The 19,468-nt window shown below is 57.2% G+C and overlaps 1 protein-coding gene across 1 annotated transcript in view; it reads left to right on the top strand.

Moving 5' to 3' along the window:
- The first annotated feature begins 2,989 nt into the window (after nt 1–2,989).
- SULT4A1 (sulfotransferase family 4A member 1) overlaps nt 2,990–19,468 on the top strand; it is a 31,635-nt gene continuing 15,156 nt past the window's right edge. Inside the window, exons 1-2 of the mRNA XM_059187209.1 lie at nt 2,990–3,220; nt 18,759–18,889. Coding sequence (XP_059043192.1) covers nt 3,052–3,220; nt 18,759–18,889 — 300 coding nt within the window. The 5' untranslated portion in view covers nt 2,990–3,051. The remainder of the gene's footprint in view (nt 3,221–18,758; nt 18,890–19,468) is intronic.

The following is a 19,468-nucleotide window of genomic DNA, read 5'->3' as shown; positions in this document are numbered from 1 at the left end:
CTTGTAGCTTTTGTCATACAAATTTTGCACATATTTTCTTAAATATATTTCTAAGTCATTTAATGTTTTCTGATGCTACTGCAAATTATATTTTTAAAATTTCAATTTTAAGAATTTCAATTTCCAATTGTTTGTTGGTAGTATGTAGAAATGGAATTGTTTTTTGCCTTTTGACCTTGTATCCTGCGATCTCAATAAACTCATTAATCCTAATAGCTTTTGGGGTAGAATCCTCAAGGTTAGCTCTTTTAAAGTTTTTTTTTTTTTCAGATTTTTACTCTTAAAAAATCTGAACCCATAGAGAAGTTTCAAGTAATACAACCGAAGTAGACAGAATAACACTGTGTCTCCCCAACTGTGTCCCCCCACTGTGTCCACACCCTAATCCCCAGAACCCACGAATATGTTATGTTACATGTCAAAGGGAATTAAAGTTGCAGATGGAATTACAGGTGCTAGTTGGCTGATCTTAATATAGATTATCCTGGATTGTTGAGTGGGTCCAAGGTAATTACAAGGGTCCTTAAAAGTGGAAGAGGGACACAAAAGAAGAGTCAATGTCAGAGTAATATAATGTGAGCAAGACTAGACCTACCACTGCTGGCTTTGAAGATGGAGAAAGGGGCCACAAGCCAAGGAGTGTGGTGGCCTCTAGAAGCTAGAAAAGGAAAAACAATGAATCCATCCCTAGAATCTCCAGAAACTCCTGGATTTTAGCATAGTGACACCCTCATTAGATGTCTGGTCTACAGAACAATAAGGTAATAAACTTTTGTCTTAAGTCACTGAGTTTGTGGTAATTTGTTACAGCAGTAATAGAAAACTAGCAAAACAATGAACCTATGCCATCACCAACATGCACACACATATGTGTATGTGTACTTTTTAAAATTGTTATGTAGGGGCGCGTGGGTGGCTCAGTGGGTTAAAGCCTCTGCCTTCCGCTCTGGTCATGATCCCAGGGTCCTGGGATCGAGCCCCGCATAGAGCTCTCTGCTCAGCAGGGAGCCTGTTTCCTCCTCTCTCTCTGCCTGCCTCTCTATCTACTTGTGATCTCTGTCTGTCAAATAAATAAATAAAATCTTTGAGAAAAAAAATAAAATAAAATTGTTATGTAGTAAGTATTTTCATTGTGTGGGTATATCACAATTTATTCAGTCTACCACTGATAGACATTTGAGCTGTTTCCTTTTTTTTTTTTTTTTTTTTTTTAAGATTTTATTTATTTGTCTGAGAGAGAAAGAGATAGAACAAGCAGGGGGAGCGTCAGGGAGAGGGAGAAGCAGGCTTCTTACTGAGCAGGGAGTCCGACGTGTGGCTTGATCCCAGGACCCTGAGCTGAAGGCAGCCACTTAACTGACTGAGCCACCCAGGTGTCCCAAGCTATTTCCTATTTTTTGTCTAATATGTACAGAGTTTTTCTAATTAGGCTTTTCAGTCTAGCCCCCATGTCCTTTTGACCTATCGTATCATTTTTTAACATTTTATTTTTTTACCAAGATGCTTTAGACTCATTTTGTACTTTTTTTTTTTTCCCTAGCCCTGGACTTGGCCTTGTTTCCCTGCCTCCCCTCCCCCACCCCAAGAGAGTCTGGTTCCTTTTGGTGGGGAAGTATTTAGGGCCAAAGATCTTGACACATGGTGTGCCTCGTTATTACTAGAATACCAGTACCTAAAAGCATTTTCAGCAAAGATAAACAGGGATTTAAAAAAACAGTTAGTTCATGTCAGTACCTCAGATTCCAATCCAAAACCTTCTCCCTTGACTTCTCCTGTAGTGAGAGCCCTCATCTGAAACATCAGGCAATCGTTCTTTCATTTGTTCATTTTCTCCAGCCTTTGGCTAGCTGTCCGTGTCATTACCTAATCGTTAATGTCTCAGGTGCTTGGATTGTCCTCTTCCGTTTGGATGAAGACATCCCAAGCCTCCAGAGCCAAGGTTAATTCCTCTTTCCTCCTTCTGCCCACTGTGTACACATGGCCCGTGCCCCCCCCAACCCCGCTCACGCGTGTGTGTCTCTATGCAAGTACATCATTCCAGAGCAAGAGAGAGAGGGAGTAGGTCCTGCCCACCTGCCGTGCTCAGGATTCTTGCTGCTACAGTCGTCTCTGCGCCCTCCCAGCTATAGCGCCTAGGCCTAGAGATGATCATTCCCTTTCCGCAGTGGAGGACATCTAGACTCAGAGAATTAGACCGGGACCCCACTGTTCTCATCTTGTGTTCCCCCAGCCCCAAGCACGTGGTAGATGCCTAGTACACTTGTGCTGAGTGAATGACCGAATGGACTGAAACCCCTTTGGAAATCATTTTTTCTCAAATTGCAGAATGAAAAAAAAAAAGTGCTTTATTAAATGCAGATTTGAAGGCGCTATCCCGACCGACTCTGTCTCTTGAGGTCCGGGGTTGGCCCTGGAACCTGCAGTTAACACCCCCCCTTCTGCCCCCGGGATATAACGAAGCGTGTTATTCGTAGCACCCATCACCACCTGAGATTATCTCGGTTACTGACGAATGTAAGCTCCAGGAGAGCCGGGCTTCTGCCTGCTGTAGCGCGGGAACCTGGGCCAGTGCCTGGTACGGATCAGAGGGTCCCTAAATATCTGTTAGATGAACCTTTAAGGTCACTTCTGGCAGGAGCGCTGGTGAGCCTGCAGAGCGCTCGCGGAATGACGGCGTCCGCCGGAGGATGAAGGAGCGCGCGGCGGGGGGGGATGCGGCCTGCGGGCGCGAAGGCGGCGGCGACCAGGGGTCCTGCCCACCGCAGGGCGGGAAAACGGCGGCTCCGTGCGGAGCGGGCCCGGCCCGGAGACCCCGCGGCGTCACGTCTGCGGAGGGCAGCTGGCGCGCGGCGGGCGGGGCCATGACGTCATACCGCGGAGCGCAGGCGGGGCGGGGCGCGGGCCGGGCGGCGCCGTGACGTCACGCCTGCGGAGCGCCGCGCGGCGGCTGGGGCGGCGGGCTCGGGCGCGGGCGCGTGCGGGGTGCGGGCGCGGGCGCGGGGCGGGCAGGGAGCGGGCGGCGCGGCTCCGGGGCCGGGCGGCGGCGGCGGCATGGCGGAGAGCGAGGCCGAGACCCCCAGCACCCCGGGCGAGTTCGAGAGCAAGTACTTCGAGTTCCACGGCGTGCGGCTGCCGCCCTTCTGCCGCGGGAAGATGGAGGAGATCGCCAACTTCCCGGTGCGGCCCAGCGACGTGTGGATCGTTACCTACCCCAAGTCCGGTGAGCCCCGCGCAGACCCCGCCCGCCCGGCTCTGCGGCGCGCCGGCCGCCGGGGGCCTCCCGTCGGGGGCGGGGAAGGAGGGGGGAGGGGACGGAACATCGCCGGGCGGGGTCGGGGTGGGGGTGTGGGTGGGGGGTCGGCCGGCATTTGGGGAAACCAAGGCCGGAGACCTTCCGAGGTGGGCCCGGCTGTCCACGGCTGGACTGGACCGTGCGTCCTGGGGATGGAGCCTGTTAGGCCGGAGCTTCCAGGACAGGCCCAGGGCTGCTCGCTACCCCTCCCTGGAGCCCCTCCCGTTACCCGGCTGGCTGTGTGACCTTGGGCAGTCACTTAACCTCTCTGTTCCTGGGCCAGGTTCGGCTTTTGATGAGTGCAAAGTCTTGGTGATCATTTGGGAAGGGGGCTAAAACGGGCGTCAGGGCGTCCCTCATTTTCTGCGTGGGCGCCGGGTGGGGGATGGGAGCAGCCATGCATGCCCGGTGTTGCCTTATTTCAGGCCCGGCCCCCGTCACTCAGGGAGCGTCAGGCAGGACGTAGGGCATTCATATTTCCCAGCATTAATTGACCTCATACTCATGATAGTCGTGTAAGGTAGAGACGGCCATCTTCACTTTTCAGTCTAGGCAGTGAGGCTCAGAGAGGGGCAGTGGTTTGCCCCAGGTCACACAGCTGATAAGTGGCAGAGCTGGGATTTAAAGCCAGGCTGGTCTGCCCAGGACTTGACGAGATCATCATGTGGTGTCTCTTCTGAGGTTTGCAGGGGAAAGAGGCCGCTTCCCTGTTCCTGGAGCACACCCGAGGGTTTCCCTTGTTGCCACTGTATTGGAGAAGGAGGGAGACACTTGGATCCAGACTGGGCAGTGTGTCTGTAACTGGTCTAGACAGTGGCCAGCCTGGAGGTCATGTTGGCTCAGCAACAGTGTAGCTTGCTGGAAGAGCTGATTGCCAAGGTCTCCCAGCTGTTGCAGGGTCTTCAACTCCTGAGGGGTAGGCCTGATCCTCTGAGGAAGGCTGAAGACGGGGTCTCAGCGGCAGGTGGGATGCGTGTTGGTGGGGGAGGGGAGATTGAAGAGGTCTGAAGGTGCTGCCAGGCTGTCCTTGGGAAGGGGGAAAGGGAGGAGATGCACACAGGACACTTGCTGTGGCGAGGGGTTTTCCTGCTGCAGCAGCCCCACAGCCCCATGGGGATAGGGGACTCAGCCTTTTCCCTTCAGAGCCATAGATCTCATACAGCTGAGACCCCCAGCTGGGTGTGGGATTGTGCTTTGGACCCACGTTAACAGTGAGAGCAATCAAGACTAAAAATCATCTCATGTCAGTTTAGGACAGGGTTTGCCTCCAAATGAATTGTGAAAAACTTGGTTTGGGGAGAGCTTTAGGATTTTTGAATTGCAGATGAGGGATTCTGCTTTGTGTACCTTCCTCCATTTTATGAAGTTAAGAAGCTGGTGGGGGAGGTGGCACGGGCCAAAAGCCTCACTTGGAAAGCTGTGTACTTGGGGCTCGTGGGGCTGCTTTAGAGGGACCCTCCATTGGGGACCCTGGCGTGGTTCTGCAGGGACCTTTCTGGGCACCTTGATGAGGAATGAGGTGTTAGTTTAAGGAGGTTTTTCTAGACGACCCAAGCTCAAATCTGGTTGGTAACTTGTATCTTTCAAAGACAGATGAAAGCACACTCTGAACTTTTTATTAAGAAGAATAAACAGGGCTCTTTCCCTTGGTGACAGAAAACCCAGTGGTGGCCTTGGGACCCTCGTGCCTTGCGTGAGATCCCTGCAAGAACCCTAGAGAGCCACCTCTTTAAAGCTTAAAAAAAATTCCCAGCAGCCCTTATGGCCTTTCCAGGCTCTTACCAGTCCTCTGAAGGCTCCTGTTCTCCCCACCGCTGTTCCTCAAGTTGGTTACGTGAAATGAGCAAGGGGGTGGAACACTGGTCTCCAAAGTCTGTCGCGTGTCCAGTGGAATGACCTTGCAAGTGGTCAGAGCTGGAAGGGCTTGTAGAGCCCCTTGTCCTCTCCCCACTACCCCGCTGATGGGGAACAGGGGTTCACGGGCCTGGAGTGTCTCTCGTGGTAATTAGATCCTGTTTTTCCCCCCCAATGCTCCACTATGCTCTAGAAGGATTTTGTTTGTTTCTGACATTTCAGCTCAGGGGACAGGTCAGGACTACACTGCCCACTCTAGGAGTGGTTACATGTGGTTTTTTTAAATTCAGTGAGTCGAGATGAAATAGAAGTCGAAATTCAGTTCCTCAGTAGCACTCGCCGTGTCTCAGGTGCTCAGAAGCCACACGTGGCCGTGGCTGTCATGTTGGACTACAGGGACGTCGGGGACTTCCATCGTGGCTGGAGTTCTCGGGGATGGCACCCGTTCAGACTGTGTTGCAGATCCTGGGAACCCACTGTGCCTTCTGGGGACGACTGTTGTCTATCTCCATCCTGGTGTATCATCATTTGTTCTTATAGCCTCTTTGATCCAAGGCGGTCGTAGTGTTAAATCGGCTCGTCTGTGGGAAGCTCTGAGGACTGTCTGGCTGGGTGATGGGGCTCACTGCTGGTGTTTTTGCCAGCAGGTTCCTGGTCCCCAAAGTCACGGACCATCAGCTTGGGATATGCTCCTTGCCTGGGCCAGAGCACCCGCCTCCTGATGTTGTTTTCCTTTCGCGCCCTGAACAGCATCCACACTTTCCCATCACTGGTTAGGAGGGAAGAAGTGAATCACCGCTGAGGGGTGAGAGCCCCTGGGTCCTGGCCCTGCCCCTGTCTCCGGGTGACCTCAGTTTGCTCGTGAAACATGAGGGGCTTGGACCTGATGGACTCCCTTGAGTCTTAATTGTGAAGACAGCCTGGGGTGGGGGAGGCTAGAGGGAGACCCTCATGTCCCAGGCAAGGTGGATGACTTCCTTTTCTTTATATGTGCACGTCACCGTGCCTAGGAGAGGCCAGTTGGGGAGTGTTGCTGATGTGGTGACACACTCCTAAAGGAAAGGGGGTGACATTAGGAAGCCAGGCTCCTGAGGCTGAAAGCTAATTGACAGGGTCAGGTCAGGGGCCCAGGAAGGAGGATCACTGGAGCACTGCATGGAGGAGGTGGCCTGGGACCTTGATGTGAGGCAGGGTGGGATTCCAGATTTCAGCCCCAATCCCAGTGTCTGCCTCTCTTGAGCCTCAGAACAACCCTGTGTTCTTGTGGTTGTTTCCATTTTGTGGATCGATACAGGTCCAGTGAGGGGAGTGGGGGAAGGGGTGGACCCAGCATCTGAGCGGGCAGTTTTTACTTGTAGATGGTGGCAATGAACAAGCCCCAGAGAGATGGGGGGATGGGCACCCGCATTTGCCGAGCACCTGTCGGGGCCAGGTGGGTCCCAGATGTTTACCTCTGGCATCTCGTTTCATTTTCCCACTGTCCGCAGAGGAGGCGGTTCGCAGCCTCAGTGCGTGGACCAGGAAGCGGGCTAGGAGATGTTGAGGGGGGACTAGTGCTCTCGCGCACAGCGACAGCGGCGGGTGGCCCGCATCCCGGAAGGGAGGGCAGGGGTTTGAAGCGTGTGATGGGAGCTCTCCTTCCGGAGGTGCCGTGCCGTTCATCTTCCTCCCCTTCCCTTTCTGTCCTTCCCCTGTTCTTCCCTTTGCTCTCGTCCCGACTGTCTGCGTGTAATCCGGGGTCTTGGGATTGGGAAATAGGGTGGCATGTCCAGGCTCCTGGATTGGCAAGGGGGACCCTGTTCCTTACTACCGCAGGGGCTCGGAGGAGAAAGCCTGAAGACACCGTCCCCAGGGCTCTGGAGAGCAAAGGAGCAGGGGCCCCTCGGAGGAGTGTCTTCTGACCCCAGCGGACTGGGAGATCCTGGCGACCCCCCAGCGGCAGGGGGCTTGTCCTGATTCCTTATTCCTCCTTGACAGGGACAACTTCTCCTGCCTCTCCTCTGCACACACCCCTCTGCACACACCTTGTGATCCGTATCCACTGCTCTGCCCCATCCCTGTCCCCACTGGGGAACCAAGGCTCCCAGGGCCTGGGGATTTCTGGGAAAAGCAGTAATTAGAGCCTGTTTTCCCCTCCAGCCCTCCACTGCTAAGAGTATTTTCGTGTTTCTGGCATTTTTGCTCAGGTGACAGGTTAGGACTGTGCCGCCCACTTCAGTAGCCTCTGGCCACATGTGGCTTTTTAAATTCAATGAGTCGAGATGAAACGCAAGTAGGAATCCATTCCTCAGTAGCCTTTGCTGTGTCTCAGGTGCTCAGGAGCCACACGTGGCCTGTGGCTGTCCTATCGGGCTGCACCTGGTAAGCTCTCAGACCCCAGCCCCCCCCCCCCCCCAGCCGTGGGCTTCCTCCTCCCTCACCTGGAACACACACGGCCTGCCCTCTTAGTTTACCTCTTCCCCAGCAGCTGAAGGGACCTCTTAGAAGCAAATCCAGCCTTGGTCGCTCCCTCGTTAGACCTCTACACTGCCTCTTCTTTGCCGTCAGGCAGCATTGAACTCCGTAGCCTGATCTGGGACCCGGGACCTGCGCTGTGCTTCCTCGGTACTTGCAGGAACCGGTGGAACCCGCCCGGTTCTTTCTTTCTTGCCTTTGCTCCTGGGGTACCCTCCCTGCTCCCTTCTCCCTCCTCTCCCCTCTGATTACCTGACGAGTCCTTCTCAGCTTCAAGATGCTGCTCGTCCCGTAAGCATGGGACCAGCCATCCAGCCTCCCGGGTCCCCGTCCTGGTACTGTTCAGCCGTGTCACCCGGTCGTCTTCTGGCTCACGTAGTTTCTGTGGACGAGTTGGCTGTCATTCTTTGTTCCTTTGTGGAGTGGGTCTTTTCTCCTCAGAGCACCTTCAGGATTTTCTCTTTGTCTTTGATTTTCTGCACATTGAACGTGATGTGTCCAGGTGTCTGTTTTTTTGATTGTCCTGCTTGAGCCTCTTGGATCTGTGGTTTGTTGCCTTTCATTATTTTTGTTAACATTTTAAAATTTAAATCCAATTAATTAACATATACTGTATTACTGGTTTCAGAGGTACAGACCTGTGATTTATCAGTTTTATGTCACCCCCAGTGCTCATCACATCATGTGTTCTCCTTAATGCCTGTCCCGCAGCCACCCTGTCCCTCCACCCCACTCCCCTCCCGCAACCCTGTTTGTTTCCTCCGATTAAGAGTCTCTAATGGTTTGTGTCCCTCTCTGATTTCATCTTGTTTTATCTTTTCCTCACTTCCCCTTGGGTCCTCTGTTTTGTTTCTTAAATTCTACACATCAGTAGGATCATATGATAATTGCCTTTCATTATTTTGGAAAAAGTCTCATTTATTAGCTCCTCAAATATCTACAGTCCTGTTCTCTCTCCTTCTGAAATTCTGGTTACATATATGTGAGGTCAGTATTGTCCTACAGCTCTTGGATATTCTGTTTTTTTTTTGTTTTTTTTTTTTTCACTCTTTCTCTATGTGATTCTGCTTGGGAAATTTCTGTTGACTATTCAGTTATTCAGGCCAACTGATTTTTTCCTCTACCGTGTCAGAGGTACAAAGTCAGGTCTGTGAGACATTCAGAAGCATTCCACATTCCTGTTTCTGTGATTTAATTTTTTCTCTACCATTTCCACTTCTAGTTTCCATGTTGCTGCCAAAATATCCTGTCTGTTCAAGCATGTTGTCCACGTTTTCCATGAAATCCTTTAACATAATAAACAGACTTATTTTAAATTCTTTCGAGTCTGATTCTGTTGATTGATTTGTCTCTTGACCTGTGACAATTCCTTTTTCTGGCCTTTTTTTAATGAGTAGTCCTTTTCAATCGAAAGCTGGACATAGTGTACTGACTTTGGAGATGAAGGTCAGTTGTATTTATGCTTGGAAATGGGCCTGCCTTTTTTTGCCAAGCCATTAGCTTGGAGGGGGAGTCAGTCTGGTATGAGTTGGGCTATATTTGGGTTCTGGGGTTGCTCTGGTCGCTTGAATGACCACTCGTTTTAATTCCAGTCGCATCACCTTGTGCTTAGCATGGGGCTGTGCTTCTGGAGGGTCTTTCCTTGTTGTTCCTGACCCACACATGCTTGTCCCCACACCCTGTCCCTCCCCCAGGGGTGATCTGTTGTTACTTGTGACTCTGATTTGCTGGCTTAGAGAGGAAGGGTTTCGAGGGGGAGGGCCCACCCCTCTGGGATTTCTGCCTCTTGGCTGCCCTGCAGCTTGGCTCTCTGATGCGTGAGGATCTTGTGGCTCCAGCCTTTGCTCTTTAGCACAGGAGCCGCGCTCCTCCAGCTCCCTGCATCCCAGGGAAGTGTCACTGCTTCCTCGTCTCTTGTCGGTCAGATGAGGCAGGGGGCAAGCCTACAGATTCTGGAATGTTGGACAGGGAGCCACATGGCACGATGCTCTGTTGTTGGTAGGGAGCGAGGACCCAGCACAGGCTCCCGGGGTGCATTAAGGCAAGCAGAGGGGCGGTTGGGAGGTGGAAACGTCCCCAAGGCGCGCTCTGCTTGGGTCTTGGAGAGCCTGGAGCAAGGGTCAGCGTGGGGAAGTGAGGTGGGAGGGGGTCTCAGGAGGTGAGGGAGGAGGTGGTCGCAGGAGTTGTGCCCTTGTGGGTCCTGGGGCTCTCTGCCTGCTGGGGCTGCTAGATGGTGTGGAAGTGCCCCAGGGGCTCCCTTGGGGGGCGGGAGGGCGGTGCTCAGTGGCCAGCTCCTCTCCCTCAGTGGGAGAGGGTGTTGAGTGCGCTGGCTCCTGGCCCTTTGTGGCCGCCTCCTCCAGGGGCTGAGTGAGAGGCAGGCACGGCACTTGCAGGTGACGTCCAGGGTGGCTGGGCACCAATCGGGTCCGCTGGAGGAGGGGTGGGTTACAGATACCCGGGCCCGAGTCTCGGTTTGGGGCGAAGCCCTCACCCTTTCTGTGTCCTGCTCTTTGAAGTGGGGGTGATGGGCTCCGTGTCGCTGGGCGGTGGGGGGATGGCACGTGGTATTGGGCCTGCAGTGCCCTGCGGGGACCTCGGACCTCGTTAGCCCTTGTTTCGTCCCCTCTTTCACGCCCACTCCACCTGGAACATTCTGGGCTTGTTGCTGTGTAAGAGTCCGCTGGACTCGGTGCCTTAAACCAGACTGATACTGTAGCCTCGTGTCTGCTGTCCCTGACCTTGGCTAACCCCCCCACCCTGGGGGGGTGTCTGTGGGTCAAGTGGAGGCTTCGGACAGGGCTGTGCAGCCTTCCTCCAGGTGACGCTGCTCCCAGCGCCGGGACCTGCAGGCCAGCCGGGGAACGGCCCGCTCCCGGGGCTGGTGGAAGCACAAAGGAGCAAGCAGAGTTCTGGGGCTTTGCGTCCTGCATTGGCCCCGGCAAGTGGCCTGTTGTGCCCAGTGCCACAGAGCGAGGTGCTGCCTGCTTACAGCGCAGAATGTGGACGGGACATGGTGGAGGCGGGCCCCTGCTGCACTGCCCAGATGCTTTTCTAGCTCGAAGCCCAGGAGAGTGTCATGCTTGGAACCTGAGGGGTGGAGGTGTGCCGGCCATGTCTGGCCCCCCAGACTTGGCGGGAAGAGTGAGGCTGGGCATCTGGGCCCCCGATTCGAGGGGCCTCCTCGGCCAGGGACTGTGGCCGCCTGGCTGTCTGAGGGCTGGGCGTGCTGCGGCTACTTGACGTCATCTCCGTGGGAGGCGATAGTGCTGCTCAGCTGCCAAGTCTGTCTCCCCTTGGTGTCCAGCAGGGGCCCAGATGCTGGCATTGGGGCTCTGTGGGCCTAGAGGCCAAGTTCCCACAGTGGTTGGGGGGGCCCCAGCCTCTTCCTCCCCAACTGTGGGGGCTCAGGGCTAGAGCTGAAGCCTGCAAGTGAGAACACATGGCTCCAGGTCTTGGTGTGCTGCCCACTTGCTGTGTGAGCTTTGGGGTCTGTCTGTGTGTGTGGTTTGTGTGCATATGTATGTTGTGTGTCTGTGTGTTATTTGCATGTGTGTGGTATGTGTGAATGTGGTGTGTGTGTCGTGTATGTGCTAATGTGCATGAATGTGTAGTGTGTGGTGTTTATCATGTGTTGGGGTGTGTGTGTTATTTGTGTAAATGTGTGGTGTGTATGAATGTGTCTAGTTTGTGGTATGTGTGTCGTGTATGTATATGGTGTGTGTGTGATACATATGAATGTACATGGTGTGTGTGTCATGTGTATCTGTCATGTGTATGAGTGTGTATGGGGTTTATGTGTGTGTGGTGTGTGTTTTTACGGGTGTATGGTGTGTATGAGTCTGTAGTGTGTATGTGTCATGTGGTGTGTATGAATGTGTGTATTAATGTGCCCTATGTATGTGTGTGGCTGTGTCGTGTATGCATGTGGTGTGTATGTGTGTGCGAGTGTGGTGTATTGTATGGATGTGGAGTGTGTGTGAATGTGATACGTGTATGAATGTGTGTGTCATGTGTAGTGTGGTGTGTATGAGTGTGGTGTGTGTGTGATGTGTGTGATTGTGTGTGGCACATGGGAGGAACCGCTTGGTTTTGGATCAGTGTTTAGGGTTCTGGGTTCATGGCTGCTGGTGTCTGTGGCCTGGGGTGGTTCATCTCTGAGCTGGTTCTTGGTGTGTGAAGTCCAGTGATGGTGGCCACCTAGGGGCTGGTGACAGTTGAGTGAGGACATGGCTGAGCCGAGTGACCGTGCCCAGTACACTGAGCACCGCCGCTGTCTCTGGCGTGACTGCAGGCACGTATGTGAGCTGTGTCCATCTGCAGCCAAGGCACAGCGCTCCATCCGGGGCGCTGCAGATGCCCGTGTGTCCGGGGACTCCCGGGAGAGCCAAGAGGGCCCAGGGGGCGTCTCTCTGGGTGAGGGACGGGCTTCCCCCGCGGTAGGTGCGTCTGCTCTCCTCCCTCTTCCAAGGGGGCTCCCGGAGGCCGTAGGGCCTGTGCGGAGAGATTAGCTCCCACGGGAGCAGGGGGCACCCGGATGGCCTGGGCCTGCTCTGCGGCCGCAGCTTCGCACGCTTGGTTGTTGCTGTTTCTGGACAGGCCTGGCTGTAACGCGTCGCTGTCCGGTGACATCAGAATGCCTGTGTGTGTGTGCATTCGGGGGAAGGGCACACTTCGCACACATGGGTTCATCTCTGCTTCCTCTTGGGACCTCACTGCGGATCCTCAGGGAGTAGGAAGGTCTGCAGCCCTCAGAGAGGGAGGGACAGTGACTTGGGATTTCGAACCCGTGCAGATCCCACGGTCAGATGCGGTGGCCGAGTGTGAACCAGCCTAGCAGGCGGAGAGCCGGGACGTGGCAGCCGGAGGGCCGCAGGCGCACCAGCAGTTCCCGCTGGGGGCCCCAGCAGTGGGGGGCACTTGACACCTCCGAGGGTGGTAGCGGTCACTGGGGACAGACGACAGGAGGCTGTTGCAGGCACGTTTCTTTCTTTTCTTTTTTTCTTTTTAAGATTTTATTTATTTATTTGACAGAGAGAGATCACAAGTAGGCAGAGAGGCAGGCAGAGAGAGATCACAAGTAGGCAGAGAGGGAGGTGGGGAGGGGGAAGCAGGCTCCCTGATGAGCAGAGAGCCTGATGCGTGTCTCGATCCCAGGACCCTGATGAGATCATGACCTGAGCCGAAGGCAGAGGCTTAACCCACTGAGCCATTTAGGCGCCGCTGCCGGCACATTTCTTTGGGAAATTTGATCCGGGGAGGCTGTGGACTTGGGGATGTTGAGCACAGTTCTCGGCTGGGATACGGTGCCAAGTTGGAAGTTGGGGGTCACCTGAAAGCTAGGTTCCCAGCCCCCTCCCCGCTTGGCTCCTGGGACGCAGGTGGACCCCCAGCACAGGGAGCAGACGAGCTGTAATGATTCCCTCGGGCTCTGCCGGGAGACGCCGGGCGAGGCTGCCCCAGACGCAGTCAGGCCCGCGGTCAGCAGGCCCTGCCCCCCACAGACGGCTGTGTTCTCCAGGGGCTCGTGCTCCCCTGCTGGTGGACTCAAGGTCAGCGGGTCTTCGTCTCCAAAATGAGGGACAGAGACCTGCAAAAACAAAAGGCAGGAGAAGGGAGCTTGGCGGAGTCCAGGGCCGAGCACAGAGCAGGAGAAAACCCAAGAGGGGCACCCCCCCCCCCACCCCGCGCTCCAGGCTCTGGAGACACGGCGCCCCCTGCAGAGACGACCAGCCAGAAAGGAGTAAGGACAGGTCCAGACAGAACTCGGATGAAGAGGACAGTCGTCGAACGTTCAGAAGACTCCGTTGCCAGCTTCAGATGGGCAAGTGGAGGAAAGATCTTGGGAAGTAGAAGAAAAGGCTTTATGAAACGGCGGACAGGAGCCAAGGGATAAGAAAACGGGAGGATCCTGGAGTTCCAAGAGCAGAACAGTCCGGGGGGAGACAGTGACGGAAACAGGGATGTTGAGAACGCGAGGGCGTGAGCTGGAGCCCCCCGAGGAGCTGGCAGGACGGAGCTGGCCGGAGCACGCTGCCGTGTGGTCTTGGCGTCTCCAGAGGTGAGATGGGCCATGCTTGGAGGACGGGGCAGCAGGCGTTCCACGGTCCCAGCACGAGCAGCTGGGGGGTCAGGACTGTGGAGCGCGGGTCTGGGGGAGATGCTCCCCGGCCCGGGATTCTGAACGCAGCCAAGCTGCCAGCCACGAGGGAGGTAGACGCGGATGCTGGCCTGCTCGGCCCCACGCTCAGGAGGCCTCGAGAGGCAGGGCTGTGCCAGCACGTGGGACGACCCCAGCGGGGCACACAGAGAGGGGACGCCGTGCTTGCAGGCCGAGGGGATCCCGGGCAGACTGTGGTGGAGAGCTGAGGGGCAGGGGAGAGTTCAGCGGAACTGAGAGCATCCCAGAGGGCAGGCTGCTGAGTTGTGGAGGGAATTGCTGGTGGCTACAAGGAAAGCGAGGCAAGTAAACAGAGGCAGTGATTTACTCCAGGAGAATGAGAGTCTTGTACAAGAAAGTCAGCATGATCCCTCCACGGAGTACTTGGAGCAGAGCACTTGGTTAAACTCCCAAATAAGCCCTGAACTCCTGCTCCGGCTACACTGGGAGGAGGGAAGCGTGTGGGAGCGGACTGGGCCCTTCCTCGTCTGCCTCTGCTGAGATTCCGTAGATTGGAAACTGGACCGTGAACGAATTATCTAAGCACGTTAGAAGTTTGAGGATAAGAAGCTGAACCGAGAGCTTGCTCTGAGTGGGACTGGGGGTGGGGCGGAGAGCCGGATTTCCTGCGACTCGCCCTCTAGTACTCTGTGAGTTTTTAAACAAGGTACACGCGTGGCTTTAGTCAGAGAAGGCCGAAGGGTCCCAGCCCCGGGATCCTGGTGGTTTGGGGTGACGGTTCCGGCCACCAGAGTTCTGGTGGGAGTTTTGATGGGCTCCACCCCGTGTTGTGACAGGCGGACCCTGGATTTCGGGGGAGTTCCGCCTAGAATGTCAGTGGCTTCTGAGGGGTCCGGACCCAGAGGCCCAGCATCAGGAGGCGCTGCCGCCGCCCGTGGGAGCCAGGATTTGGCTGGAGTCAGCAGAAGCCCTTCTGGAAAGGATCGTCAGGTTGACTTGAAAGTGGAGCCTTCGGGGAGCGCGTAGATTGTGTTTCTGCCCAGGAAGGCAGCGCTGCCCCGCCAACCCTCCCGGTCTCCGACGGGAAAGCCTGGCTCTCCTCCGCCTCACTTTGGGTTTGCCTGCGGGCAGGTGGGCTCCTGGTGCAGGTTTCCTCCCGCGCCCGCCTCCCCCGCTGGCCTCAGACGGCAGTGGGATGGTTGGGGGTGCTGAGGCCTCTCTTCTCCCCCACCTGCTCTAGTACGCTCTGGCCCAGTGGCCGCAGGAGTGTGGGTGCTTCTGGCCTGGTTGTGCCCGTGCAGCACCGCCCCACCCCTGCTTCCCTGCTGCCTCTCCATGGGGCTGGCTCCCCTGCCCTCATATCTGCTGGGGCGTGCTCGGATGCCCTGGGGCTGGGGTGGGCGCAGGTGGGGACCTGCAGACTGGGGTCCCCACTCCGGAGGAGCACTCCCCTTCCCAGCTCGCTGACCTCAGGCTAGTAGCCCAAACCAGAGACGCCGCAGCCTTATGGGCACAGGCGGTGCTCCCAGGTTGTCCTCCTGACCGGTGCAGGAGCTTCCCCCTCCCCCGCCCGGTGTCACCTGATGTCTGGGATGTGACTTGGACAAGAGGGGCCTGATGGCTTGTGTCCCTTGTTGGGATGAGGGTGGCCCGGATGGGCAGGAGGCTGTGCTGTGTGTGAGCTCGTGTGCGTGCCGTCCTGGTAAGTGGAGCCTGTCGTGGCCTTGGGAGCTCAGAGAGGCGCTCATTTGGCTTGGAGCTGCTCACTTCATGGCTGTGCCCCCAATAGCCCCGTGAAGAAGGGGGGAGCATTGCCACGTTTTTGAGGGGGGGCGACTCCCAGGGTGGCTCTTGGCGCAGGCCGGTTGAATGAATAAAGGGGTGGATGAAGGGATAGCCCTTGAATGGCCACCACCAGATCCTGAGGGAGGACTTTGACCTAAGTCCCGTGTGGGAGACACATAGCCCCACTGAGTGGGGGCGTCTGCAGCCAGGCAGGGAAGGGCTGTGGCGGGGGAGAGCTGCTCCGGGGGTGAAGGACGTGTGGATGGCAGTTGTGGACGCAAGCCCACGATGAGTCCCGTTTCCCAGGTGGGTGGGGGAGACCCTAGGGCCTTGTTCATGTGTCGGGCCCGTGTACTTACTGAGCAGCTACTGAGCGCCAGGAACCGTGTGAGGAACGTAATGTGAGTGCGGTCAGTAGAGTAACAGTCCCAAGCCGTCGATGTCCCGAAGCACAGACCTGTGAGTAGTTCACCTTCTGTGGTGAGGAGGATGGAGGTTACCAGACTGCTCCCGGGCGGGAGGTTGTCCTGGGCTCTTAAGTCAGCTCGCTGGGTGAGCCCACACGGGTTACCGACCGAGGAGGAAGGAGGTGGGGTGATGCGATGTGGCGACAGCCGGAAACGGCCAGAGAAGGACTTTTCCCCTGGAGTCTCCAATGGGGAGTGGTGGTGCCCGCACCCTGGGTGGAGCCCGCTGTGGTCTGTGTTGGCCTCTGATGTCCGGAGCTGTGGGACAGTAACTGCCGTTTGAAGCCACAGCAGCCCTAAGAGCTAAGATGTAACTAAGACGTGTTCTCTGTCCTCACGAGCCCCCCAGTCGTGCCAGTGCACCACGTGCGGTCGGAGCAGAGGCACGGGGTGCTGTGGGGTGGGAGAGAGCTGCAGATAAGACACGGGGTGTCTGAGAAGGCCTCTGGCAGCAGCGGCTCAAAGACCACGTTGGTCAGGCAGGAGGGTGGCCTGGTGAAGCCTTGGGCCATGGGGGTGCTGAGTTCTGGGGGGAAGGGAAGGCCCGGCCACAGCGCAGAGAGCCGGAGGGGTGGAGAGAGGAGAGGGGCCAGGAGCCGCCAGGACGTGGTGGGTGGGGACACAGGTGGAGGGGTCCCTGAAGCCGCCGAGGGGCCGACTGGGCTCACGCTGATATCCAGGCACCGCCAGGGCGGCGGTGGTGGACGTGGAGAACAGAGGCCCGAAGGGAGAGGCTGGGGCGCGGCTGGCGCCTGGTGCAGAACCTTCTGGACGGCGAGCCTGTGTCTGGGCTCTGGTTACGGTGACCTGTCAGTGCTGTTGTCATCATCCTCTTCAGCTGGTTTCCTCCCATGATCATTCTGTCCCATCTTGCCAGCTGCAGAGGCCAGGGACTGCCCGCTGTCCTCGTCCTGTGTGTCCCGTCGGCCGCCCCAGTGCTGTGACTTACGCTGAAGGCCAGGCTGAGTTGCTTGAGCAGGAAGAGGACATGGAGGGGCTGGAGGGGGCCGTGAGGAACAGGCCAGCAGTGGGGCAGGTGGGGGGCTTCCGTGGGCTCTGAGGAGGCTGGTCTTCCGGCGTGGATACTTAGTAGAGGTAAGGTGGGGGCTTGTGGAACTGATGGGTCACTGGCAGCGTCAGGTGAAGTTAACGTGCAGAGCGTCTGTCTGGGTCGCTGCCGGTGAAGGCTGCAGGGCCGGGGGCGGGGCCACTAAAGATGGGTCCTGAGGCTGTCCCTGGGAGAGGCCTGCTTTAGGATCTCTGCCCACAGTCTGATTTCGGAGGGCAGGTGTCCCGGGCCGTTGGGTGAACAGATGTCGCCAGGAGGAGTAGGGTGGGAGCTGCATGCTGGCCGTGTGCCCCGGGACACAGTTTGGCCTCAGGCTCCTCATCTGTAAATGGGGGTGATGGTTGCCACCTTTCAGGCTGGTGGGAGGATCCCATGGCTAATCGGTAAAGTCATTTCTGTTTGATTTAGAAAAGCGACCACACTGTTTTCTTTAGTGCCTTTGCTCCAAAGCTGCCTCCTCCAGGAAGTCTTCCTCAATCAACTTATTGTTTTCTGATTACTCAGCAGCCAAGGTTTGCTTGTGGTTCAGAAAACAGGGGTTGGGCACGGCCATGTGCTGGCTGTCCACGTAGAGCAAAAAACCAGGCCCATGTCTTTCCAGCAGGAGGGTGGGAGCCGCGGAAGGAATGCGCGGTGTGGGGCGGCGGGGAGCGCGCGAGGGTCAGATGTGGCCGGCAGCGCGTCCTCACACCTGTAGGGCCTGCTGGAGGGAGGAAGGGGCCCAGGCAGGCGCCGGCAGGTCATACGGGGGGAGAGCTGGGTGCACTCCTACCAGCAGGGAGGCCAGGAGGAGCTCGGTGGTCGGAGAGCGGGGCGTCAGGGGTGCGGGTAGGGACAGAGAGCTGCGGACAGGCCTGCAGGCCGTAGGGAAGGTGTCTTCTCTGAGGACACATGAGGTCCCTGTGGGGTCTTCGTGGACGAGGGATGCTATCTAACGTCCGCGTTGGAACGGCCGATCTGCTGCTTCAAGGAGACCACACAGGTGGGTGGGCCCGGCCAAAGCAGAGCGCTGTGGGGGATCTTGTGGTGCTGCCTGGGGTGGAAGGGACAGCTCTTCGCTCCCCCTGATGGCAGATCTGGGGGTTGCTGAGTGTGGGTCTGAGCAGGGCACGGGCAGGCTGGCCGTTTGTGGTGGAGCAGGTCCGGTCCCTGTGAGGCGGTGGGCAGCGCGCGTTCCGGGGTGCGCGGTCGGGGGAGTGCGGAGCTGGCTTTGTTGGGGGGACAGTGTGAGGCCCTCTAGGGAGCACAAACAGCCAGGAGGGCAGGGGTCTGAGGCGGTGTTGGGGGCAGCCAGCATTTGCAGGGTGGGAGATGAGAGCGAGCGACAGACACATCCCCTGAGTACAAGGACCGAAGTCTGGAGGAGGAGGCCCCGGCCTGCGGGGTCTGTTTCTGCTGAGAGGTTGGGGGGTGGTGGTGGGATCGCCCTGGGCTCGCCGGTAGTGACATGGAGCTGATAGCCTGAGCGGCACGGGGTCCACACACGGGGACCAGACGAGGTGCCGGAGGTTATGCTCTTTGGTGTCCTGCGTGTCCCTGGGGTGTCCTGCTCTTTGCGGTTCTGCACTTAGTGGCTGGCCGGGTACAGGTTGGGCTGTGGGTCTTCAGGTCCAAGTCTGGGGCAGCAGGTGCTGCCTGGAGAGTGGGGCTGGCCAGCGGGCTTCCTCTGAGTGCTGCCCCCCCCCCCCCCCCCCCCCGCCGCGGCTTCTCTCCCTCCAGGCACGAGCCTGCTGCAGGAGGTGGTCTACTTGGTGAGCCAGGGGGCTGACCCTGATGAGATTGGCCTAATGAACATTGACGAGCAGCTCCCAGTCCTGGAGTACCCGCAGCCGGGCCTGGACATCATCAAGGTACTTCTCTGGGCCAGTGGCACCCAGCCCCTAGGATTCCCTGGGGACCTGGAGAGACAGTTGCTCCTGGGGTTCGGGAGGCCCATGGTAGAAGGAGAGCAGAGAGCTGCCGGTCCCCTAGACAGCCAGGTGAGAGACCGATCAGCTGGAGCCCATGCCAGTGACCCCGAAATGAAAACAGTGGGTGACATGGGTGACTTTGCAGTAGAAAGGGGACCCCCCGCTGTGGCTCACGCCCCCCCCCCCCCCCCCCCCCGTCAGTGGGTGGAGGAGGATGCGATGCTACGGTGGTCAGTGTCAGGAACGAAACGGTCATTCTCCTGGAGTGCTGTCCCTCCTTGTGCTGGGTACTGCTGAGATTCTTTGTCCCCTCCCATCCCTGTCACCTCTTAGCTCAGGCCTCCTTTCCTGCGCGGACCTCCTGTCCGTCCCCCCCCGGATGAGCACTCTGAAGGACAGCTCCGAGAGCGCCCCACCCCCCATGTCGTTGCTCTCAAAGTCCAGGGGCCCGCGTACCCCAGTCCCTGCCTGCACTCCGGCCTCCGGTGGCTGCAGAGCGGCACCCAGCTGTTTGCTCGC

This window comes from Mustela lutreola, chromosome 8 (genome assembly GCF_030435805.1).
Source record: "Mustela lutreola isolate mMusLut2 chromosome 8, mMusLut2.pri, whole genome shotgun sequence".
Classification (NCBI taxonomy): domain Eukaryota; kingdom Metazoa; phylum Chordata; class Mammalia; order Carnivora; family Mustelidae; genus Mustela; species Mustela lutreola.
The sequence above is the reverse complement of the archived record's forward strand: the minus strand, read 5'-3'. Positions and strand labels throughout refer to the sequence as shown.